Source organism: Callorhinus ursinus, unplaced genomic scaffold, assembly GCF_003265705.2.
Source record: "Callorhinus ursinus isolate GAN/ISIS: 27379988/994484 unplaced genomic scaffold, GSC_fseal_2.0 scaffold53, whole genome shotgun sequence".
NCBI classification, from domain to species: Eukaryota; Metazoa; Chordata; class Mammalia; order Carnivora; family Otariidae; genus Callorhinus; species Callorhinus ursinus.
Genome location: NW_027397115.1, coordinates 1,840,954 through 1,850,443, shown reverse-complemented (window position 1 = coordinate 1,850,443; position 9,490 = coordinate 1,840,954). Strand labels below are relative to the sequence as shown.

General features: G+C 49.0%; 1 protein-coding gene across 2 annotated transcripts; it reads left to right on the top strand.

Moving 5' to 3' along the window:
• The first annotated feature begins 1,000 nt into the window (after nucleotides 1–1,000).
• Nucleotides 1,001–9,062, top strand: CIMIP1 (ciliary microtubule inner protein 1). 2 transcript variants are annotated; one of them, XM_073883945.1, is made up of 5 exons: nucleotides 1,001–1,129; nucleotides 3,070–3,151; nucleotides 3,882–3,998; nucleotides 4,609–4,710; nucleotides 8,660–9,062. In XM_073883945.1, the coding sequence occupies exons 1-5, from the start codon at nucleotides 1,062–1,064 to the stop codon at nucleotides 8,819–8,821; spliced, it is 531 nt and encodes a 176-aa protein (XP_073740046.1). In that variant the 5' UTR covers nucleotides 1,001–1,061; the 3' UTR covers nucleotides 8,822–9,062. The 2 variants fall into 2 exon arrangements, with proteins under 2 accessions (XP_073740046.1, XP_025709205.1); XM_025853420.2 differs by lacking the exon at nucleotides 3,882–3,998.
• The last annotated feature ends 428 nt before the right edge of the window (nucleotides 9,063–9,490 follow it).

Genomic DNA, 9,490 nt, shown 5'->3' with positions numbered 1-9,490 from the left:
ACAGCCAAGAGAAGCATCACATGCCTTGGGTGCAGGGAGCATTGTTATAAGAAAATACAGCCTCCAAACAGCCCCATAAAGGCACAAATCTGTTGACAAGGGAGGGAGGAGTTCAGGGAAAGGGAGGTAGGGAGACATACCAGGGAGAATCACGGACACCTGTGCCCTCTCCGAGTGGCCTTGGTCATTATCTGGGAGATGACCCATTGGTCAGCAGAAGCATGCTGCCTCCCCTCACTCAGTCCCAGGAGGCCCTGCACACATGCGGATCTCCTGGCTGCTCAGGCAGAAAAATGTCCCCCTGCCCCGTGCTATCCATCCACTCAGTCATTAGACCCATTTTCCAGTTCCAGGCCTAGGACAATGTGCAATGGTGGAAGCCGTTGGGTCAGTAAGTCAGTCAAACGATTGAGTGCCCCAATTTTGAGGGGTCGGTGTTGATGGGCAGGAAGGAGAGTGTGGCTGTGGCGTCTGCAGGCCATCTTATCGGTGAGTGTCACTGGGGGATTGTTCTAAAGAGTGAATGCCGACAGACATGCATGCATGTGTTCTCCCAAAGCCACGGACAGGAATACTCAGAACAGCACCGCGGTGGCCAAAATCTCGCGCCCCAAACCGGTGGCGGCAGGATGGAATGCTCCTCGGGAGTGGAGACGAACGGTGATTATTTCCTAATCCAGGCGGTGGCCGCAGGGGTGTGTTCTCTGTGACAGAACTGATGAAGCTTGGTACACCTCGGATGGGTACACGTGTCCGTGTGCATACTTGCCTCACATGTAGGCCTAAATTTTAAAGGGACCGGGGTGTTAGGGGTTGAGGTTTCCCCAGGGTTTCCCGCACAGGAGGGGGCTACTGCCACCGGGGCCAGGCAGGTGGGCAGGGGGGAGGGCGAGGGGGCTCGGAGGCGGGCAGCAGGCACACGGACGCAGCCCCACCCGGCGCCAGGTGCAGCGAAGCCTCCGCCTCCGCGTCCCGCGTTGCTGGGCAACCGGTCTCCCTGGCGACGCGAGACGCTGAGCCCGCGGCTGGTGCGTGCGGGCGCCCCTGAGACCCGAGCCCCCATGGCGGAGAAACCTCTCAGCACCGCTGCGGCCGAGCGCATGAACCTCGTGGCCCAGGATGAGATCTGGTAATGCCCAGGATCCGGTCCCCGGTGGGCTGGGCCTTTCCCACCTCAAGCGCACACACCTGGCGGCCTGTTTCCCCTCCAAGTCCTGGAGGTGGTCGACCTCTGGGCGCGACCTCTGGGCGCGAGGACCGTGCGCTGGAGGTGGTGGGGCAGTGAGCTCAACCAGAAAGCCTTTCTTCCTTTTCTCTCAGGCACACCCCTAAAGATGAAAGATACTACATCTGGCTTTACAACCATCTGCAAAGCTTTGCTTGTTGAGAGCCAACATGTTATTTTTAAGATTTACCGAAGTTTTTATAAAAAGGAAAACAAAAATCTTAATATTTGTTCAATATGAACGAGAGATAAATATGCTCTTTACATTCTCTCTTGAGTCTCCTGCTTTTTTAAATAGTAAGAAATTTTAACTTAAATCCTTCTTCTAAAAGATTTATGAAAAAATCCTTTTTCTAAAAGATTTATGTTGAGCAGACATTTGTAATGGATGTTTTTATTTGGCATTCTCTTGAATTGCTAAATACACCATCTCTTTAAGGTTTTAACCAATATGGGAGGCTACTAATTTAAGATGCAAGTAAGTAAAGTTTAGTAACAATAAAGCATAACTGCTTACCTCTTAAACTGAGTTATCCTATTTGCCATCTCTCAGATTTTTGCCATTTCCTTGTAAAACCTTTGTTAATCTCTTCATATTTTTCTTTAAACTGGCTTTGTTTCACTCAAATTTATTTTTATAGGAAACTTTATATCGCTCTTGTCAATGGAAAGCCAGTATCATTTGGCATAAAATACACAACTCTTAATTTTTGTAATCTTTGTCTTTATCTACTTTATCTACCTTGTCTTTATCTACCTCCTACTTGGATACCTACAAAATCACCATAGCAAGTATGTTCTGTCCATTTAAAATGCCCCTTCCTCCCTTCTCCACCAGATGAATTCCTATGCATCCTTCAAGACCCAAATCATACGGCCCCTCCTATACGAAGAGAGCTGGTGCAACCCTTAGACTGTTCTTCTGTCCCATGTCCAAAGTGGCTATTGAGCCTTTAAAATGTGACTGGTCCAAATTGGAATGAACTGTAAATGTGAAATACATACGAGATTTCAAAGATTTCACACCACCAAAAAGTAATATTAAAAATTAACTTCACCTGCTTACTTTCACTTTTTTTTTTTTTTTTAGTGTGGCTGCTAGAAAAATTGTTAATTATGTATGTGGCTCATATTTGAGGCTCACGTTACATCTCCATTAGACTAGACTCTGCTTTAGATGCTCAGTGCCCAGGGCAAAAAGCTTGTTCGGGGGGCCTCCAAAACTGTTGAGACACTGGGGGATGGGGATGGGGGGCAGATATCGATTCCAAAATAGGAAGAGAAACTTGAAAATCAAAATGAACGAATGTTGAATTAGATGTTTGCAAAATGTGGCACACCAGCTCTCAACTAGTAGGTCATTATATATAAATGATATTTAATGTGGAGCAAAGGCAGGACCAGGATTAGGGTGGGGGAGGGGGCCCCTGGTGGGCAGTATTTAAGGAAGGCTGCTTCTCAAGTTCATGCAAGTGAAGACTCTGCACTTGCAGGAACCTGGGAGGAAGCACCCCCTTAAATTTTGCACCCCAGAAGCTTCACTCTCCCCACCTCACTCACCATACCAAAATGAGGAATCTCGTCCCTAGATGGTCCCTCAGGCAGAGCCAGCCTCCAGTCCTGTCTTCTCCCCAGTGTGCCACCCAACCAGGACCTCTGGTTCTTTTGACACCTGCCTCCCTCACAGTCTTATTCTGGCACCCAGCTCCCGTCCTGGCACAGAGTCATCATTCAGTCAATGTGCATTAAAAAAAATGTAAAATGTTCCCCAGTGGATCCTTTTAGGGTTTGCTACTTTCACCTTTTTCAAATACTGTCCGGCACTTAGGAACTTTCTTTTTCAGGAAATACCGCCTAAAGGCTGAAACTGAAGCACGGCAAAACTGGGCCCAGAACTGGGGATTTTTAACAACCCCTCTCGAGGAGGTAAGTGTAAATTTGATGAGCCCAGGGGTGATAGAATTGATTATTTCAAGGAATAAACGGTAAGGACGCATATACTCCACAAGAATAAAGTTCGCGTTGCATACGAAGACCGCTAATTCTGAAACCTTTCTTTCATGAATTTATTGAGCACCTACTACATGCCAGGCATCCTCCAGCTGCTTCATCTGAACCAGCTCATTTAATCCACACAAGGACCCTTGCGCAGAGGAGGGTGCTGTTTTATGCCCATTTTGTAAATTAGGAAATTGAGCTCAGAGAATTGCGAAGTCATACAGCTCACAAAGGGAGGCACCAAGGAGAGAAGCTGGTCTGTCTGATTCCAGAGCCACTTGGCCTCAGACTGCCCATCTGTAAAAGGGATGAGAGTCCTCAGCTGCCTCTCTGGGCGATGGGGAAGTCCAGATGGGATGAGAAGTAGAAGCCAGGTGGATATACGAGGGATTACTGGGAAGATACTCTCGGTATTTTCCTAAGCCAGCTAGGTAACAAGAACAGGGGAAAGGGCCAGGTGTAATTAATAGGGAGTGGTGGGGATGTCCTCAGAAACCCCCGGCCCCATGCAGGGGGAGCCCCCATCAGCCCAGCCGAGGGCTGAGCTTGCAGAGAGGATAACTCCATATTCCCATTGTTCAAGACAGTCCAGAAATGCCCATGTTTAAATGAGATCCGAGTATAGAATAGTGGCTCAGATGTATAAAACACCATACAGATACCAAATGCCTATATGGGCTTCAGTGGGATGGTGGCCACCAGACTACAGCCTTTCAAACCACCTCCAGGACAGGACACCCAGAAGCCACATTTCTTTGGACGGATGCAGAACCACGTAAGAATCACATAATTCAAAACATTCATGGTTCAAGGCAGCGTAACCCCGTTTGTAATTTACCCCATCCCGCTAGCTTTGAAATTATGCCATTCTTAATGAATTTTTTTAATGCTTACAGAGTTATACAACTTGAAATGTTATGCATAAAATGAGTCCTTATTAATATAAAATGCATAAAAAGTCTATATTAATATTCCTTATATGTAATTAAGTTGTAATTTCAAAGAGTTTGAAATTGTTTTAAAAATTAAAAGGGGGGTGGGGGCTCTCCTCTAATATTTTAAAGATTGGCCCTGAAACCTTGTTGGCAATTATTTATTTGAGTCCGTAACCTGTGAGGTTTTCTCAAATTATGACTCGGGAGTATAAATTAGCAGGTTGCCAAAGGTGGTAGGGGACACGGCAGTTGATCACTGTATCCAGAGGCTGAGCAGCCTGAAGAGCCAGTCCCCGAACGGCCCCTAACTGTGTGTTTGCACCAAGCTCCCGGACGTTTCTCAGCGCGGCTTTGGTCTCCTGCAAAACGCGGCGCCCCGGGGGGACGATGCAGAGAAGGCTCCCACTAACCTCAGTCTGACGCTTCCCATCTCTGGGGATTGTGTTGCAGTTGCTCAAGGGTGAAGAAAAACCCCCCACCCCAAAGCCCAAAATCGAGCTTCCCGAGCGGTTCCACATCCGGCCCGTGACCCCAGTGGAGAAATACATCAAGGTTTGCAAAGTCGTTTTGAATACTTGTTCTCCTAAGTAAGAAATAAGTGTGTTCGCTCCAGGAGCACAAAGCCAACCCCCAAAGGTAAGAACACAGTGGCAGCCAGCAGGTGGGAGGCCAGCTTCCACGCCCTTCCGGAGCCCACAGGTAAGGAGCACATCGGGTTACTGGTCTCGACACAGGCAGGAGCCGCTGCGTTCAGCTCTGCAGAAGCAGAGGGAAGCCAGGAGAATGACGGGGTCGGTCCAGTCATTCAGCTGACATTTACAGGGACTGGGAGGGTAAAGGCCCGGGCTCTGGAGTCAGACCACTGAGACCCAAATCCTGCTCGGCTGCTCCCCTTCTGTGTGGTCTTGCATGTGACTCGATCGTTCCATGTCTCCTTTTCCCCTGTACGGTGGGGCTCATGAAAGCACCTCCTACAGCGAGTGGCATCAGGGTTCCGTGGGATAATGCCTGTGAAGGATCTGGAATGTTACCTGGCACTTTTAGAGAGAGCTAGGGACGGCTAGCTGTAAGTAGGCACCAGGTGCTGGGTTGGGCAAACAGTGGCAAACAAGAAGAGGGGACTCCAGCCCATGAGTCTGGCTTGGGGGTGGGGAGGTAGGGGGAGGCCCCGTGAAATAAGAAATTCAACAAAATTGGGGGTGTTTTTTTAAGATTTTATTTATTTATTTTAGAGAGAGAGCACGTGTGTGTGCATGAGAGAAAGAGAGAGCGCACGAGCGGGGGAGTCAGAGGGAGAGGGAGAAGTAGATTCCCCACTCAGCAGGGAGCCCAACATGGGACTTGATCCCAGGACCCCAGGATCATGACCTGAGCCGAAAGCAGATGCTTCACCAACTGAGCCGCCCAGGTGCCCCCCAACAAAATTGCTATTTGCTATGCTAGATGCCATGGAGACAAGAGACAGGTGAGGTTTTGGAGGGTAACAGGGGATGGGGGTGCCCATTGATCTGAAGACTGAAGGATGATAAGGATCCAGCCCTGGAAAGGCTTTCCAGCCAAAGGGAAGAGCATGTACAAAGGCCCTGAGGCAGAACAATTTTGGTATATTTCAGGAACAGCAATGGATGCCATGAGGCTGGAGTTTAGTGAGCGGGGGGTGGGTCAGAGTGGGAAGGGAAGTGAGGTGGATGGAGAGGTGGGCACAGCCAGATCCCACTGGACCTCAGAGGCCAGAGGAAGGAGTTGAACCCAGTCTGCAATGGGAAACAGAGCTGTGGCATGGTGAGGACTGCCTTTTTGAAAGATCCTTGTGGTTGCGAAGTGAGCGACAGGCAATCCCAGAGGGGAGAAGACCACCTGAGACCAGTCAGCCATGGACATGGGTCAGACGCCTCTAGGACCTGCCGAGCTGGGTACATCCCCAGGCCTCCCTTCATGGGTCCATCATTTTGGTCCTGGATTTTGCCCTCTGCCAGGCTACGGAGAAAGCAGTTCTGTGTCCTGATGAAAGAAGAGATGTAAACTCACATGGAAGGCAGCCAGGGGTGGGAGGAGTCAGGCTCTATGAATTTTCTTTTCCTGATGCTCTCAGGGTCAGACCGAGCGGCAGGCACAAGGTGAGTGCTCAGTGGTGAGTGCTCAGTGGGTGAGTGCTCAGTGGTGAGTGCTCAGTGGGAGCGCATCTGATGGCTGAATGAACGAATACGCTCCAGTGAGATATGTTGAGAGTGTTTCCCCCCTGATTATCCAGCAATATAGATTCACTGATATTTTAGAAACACAACAAAGTAATAAATTAAGGAGTGCCTGGGTGGCTCAGTCGGTTAAGCGTCTGCCTTCAGCTCAGGTCATGATCCCAGGGTCCTGGGATCGAGCCCCACAGCAGGCTCCCTGCTCCGCGGGGAACCTGCTTCTCCCTCTCCCTCTGCCCCTCCCCCTGCTTGTGTTCTCTTGCTCTCTCTGCCAAATAAATAAGTAAAATCTTTAAAAATAATAATAATAATAAATTAAAATATCCATATATACCCTGACCGTGATTAGCATTTGGGGGAGCTCCTTCTGGATGTTTCGCTATGCCTCTATCTACCACCCCCCAAGAATTGCTAGCTCTTCTTCTTGTGGTGTTGTTGCTCACCCTACTAAGTACTTTACATGGTCATCTTATCTTCACCACAACACTAGAAGGTAGGTATAATCACCGCCAAACCCATTCTGTCCCTGGGGAAACCGAAGCAGCGGGCCTGGGGGCACAAGGACCTTGATCCAGGTGAGAAAAGCACTTGGCCGATTTCCTTCTGAACGTCCGTCCTTGCTGAAGAAACGGTCCCCTTCTTCCTCCTTCCCATCCCTCCTTTGGGTGGCTAGACCCTTTTAAAAATCTATTTGTTTTTAACGGGTGTGCTACACCCCACAATGCATGCCCTGAAAAGCCTCTTTCCCCCCCCGACTCTCAGTTTCCCAGGCACCCTTCCAGAGACCAGATAGGCATATGCAAGCGCGTTGTGTGGATCTTTAATCTTTTTTCCCTTTTTGCACGAATTATACCATATTTCATCTGTTTTATCCACCTTTTTTTCTCTTAGCAGTTTATGTTCAACATGTCCCGTCTCAGAACATACAGGCCTGCCTCACCGTGTTAGACTGCTGTGTAGTATTTCTATCGTATTCCATCGCGCGCCGCTGAGCGAGTCCCCTGCGGTGACCTGCAGGCTGTGTCCGGTGATTTGCTATCACCCCAGGGCTGCAGTGAACCCCCACACCAACACTGGTGTGACGCACACAGATATTGAGGATGTCTTAGGACAAGTCCCTAGGAGTACCTTTTAGGTCAAAGGATGTCTGCGTTTTCATTTTTGGTAGATAAGCGCTCTAGTCGCCCTTCACAGACAATGAACCAACTTGTTCTCCTGCAATGCCCTTGTTAACGGCGGTGTTTTCATCTCTGCCAACGTGGTGGATGAAAGGTGGCATTCCAGGGTGGTTTTCGATTACATCTCCCTTACAAGTTGGAGGTAGACTTGAAAGCTAGTCTGTGCGTCCCAAGGGCCCGTCTGGACAGGCGCGGAAGAGCAGGCCCCTCTGGCATCTGTTGATGACCTTCCCTGAAAGTAGCCTCTCAGGAGATTAATTTTAGCACTTCATCGAGAACATACGTTTGGGGGCTTTGTGCGACAGTGGCAGCCAGCCCGCCAGGACCACCCCCGCCCCTCCCCCCGCCGCCACCACCACCGCCTGGAGCACAGATCCCTTGAGCCGAGCATTGAACGCATAACCCCACGCATTTGAAACCGCTCTGTCTCAGTTCTCCTGTTAGAACAAATATTCCTCGTGTTGTCGTCATTCAAATCACCCTGTAAAAGGAGAACAGAACATCATTTCAAGTGGAAGGGGAGAAACAGCCTGAAAATTTGCCCTCATTTTTCAAATAGTTCAAGTCTGTCCAAGGAATTGACAAATGAAACTGTATTTTTTTCGTCTCAGACAGAACCTCATTTCCCTTTGGTTTTTAATTAAATTCCATTGCTTTTCATTCCCGTGGTCCCCACAGTCTGGGGTGTGCGTGGGTGTGTACACACACATATCACAAAGCCTTCCCATCGAAACCGGCAGATTTATAAGTGCCATGATACCATCCGACAATATTGTTCTATATTTTATAAAGAGTGGTGTGAACTGTAGTATTTGATATTTCTATACCTCACTCTTTTTTCCCTTTTTGCTCTTTTGTCAAATGAAAATTATTTTACTGGAGGTTGTGAATTAACGTGTTAAGCATGACCAGATAAAGAAACATATCCGGTGTTCATGACTTTTGCAAGGAGAAGTGAGTCTCGGGGTCCCGGTGATTGGAGCATGGTTACCTTGGGTGCACCTCGCTCAGGGATATTTTCTCTCCTGTCTTTTTCCCATCAGGTCTCCCTCACCGATCCTGATGCCTCCGTGGACAAGCCTCATGTCACTGTGGCCCCAGGTGGCTAAACCCCGTGCCTTTCCATTCCAGATCCTTCCATCGCCCCCAATCCCGAAGACGACCCAGGGCTTCATCGGATGGAGATCCGGGGTGCCCGGCCTGAACAAGTGTCTGGAGCACGATTATGAGATCAGAAGCTGCAAGGGGGCATATGCCAACGAGCTAGGCTGGCCGAAGCAAGGCATCCACTGAGTCCAGATAGACTGCAGGCCCTGGGCAAGAGCGGGTCGACCCAACCACCGGGCACCCAGTGTCCACGCCCAGGAAGGGGGGCGCTCCCCCAGCAGATGGGGTTCCCCTCCACGTTTGCTCAGCAGATGTTGCAAAGAACATGAAATAGCCCTTTGACTTTTTTAGTTCATCTACCCTCCCTTCCAGAACATTCTCATCACACACTCATTCTTGATTAATGTAATAAATAAGGCAAAATGGATGCTCTCATTTTTTTTTTTTGATACTTTGGGAATTCTAAGTATGGCTTTTTAAAAAAACAACGTGATTTCATTTTAAAAACAAAATTTTGTATAAGTCCTTTAATATTGCTTTCAATCCTGTACCTCTCACCACCTGTTTGAGGTTGTAGACCAGGAGTCTCTGCACCCAGACATTCCTGGGCCTGCTTTTCAGGAGGAACAGAGCACTTCAAGGATGCCTCGATTCTCCTTTCCCAGGATATTTGCAGTAAGTCAACAGCTTTAAAGGCAGAAATGAGGCCAAGATTTGCCACTGAGTATGGATTTCCAGGAGAGGATGGGTCTCCCAGCTCTGTTAAAACCTGCCCCCCCCTTACCTGCCCTGTCGCAGCACGGATGGCCGCCAAGCTGGCCCAGCTGGACCATTTTCCTTCCGCCATAGACATTT

Coding starts and splice junctions, on each gene's coding strand:
- CIMIP1 (XM_073883945.1), top strand. CDS start 1,062: ATGGCGGAGAAACCTCTCAGCACCGCTGCGGCCGAGCGCATGAACCTC. Junction 3,152..3,881: donor TAACAACCCCTCTCGAGGAG/GTAAGTGTAAAT, acceptor AACACCATACAG/ATACCAAATGCCTATATGGG. Junction 4,711..8,659: donor CAGTGGAGAAATACATCAAG/GTTTGCAAAGTC, acceptor TTTCCATTCCAG/ATCCTTCCATCGCCCCCAAT.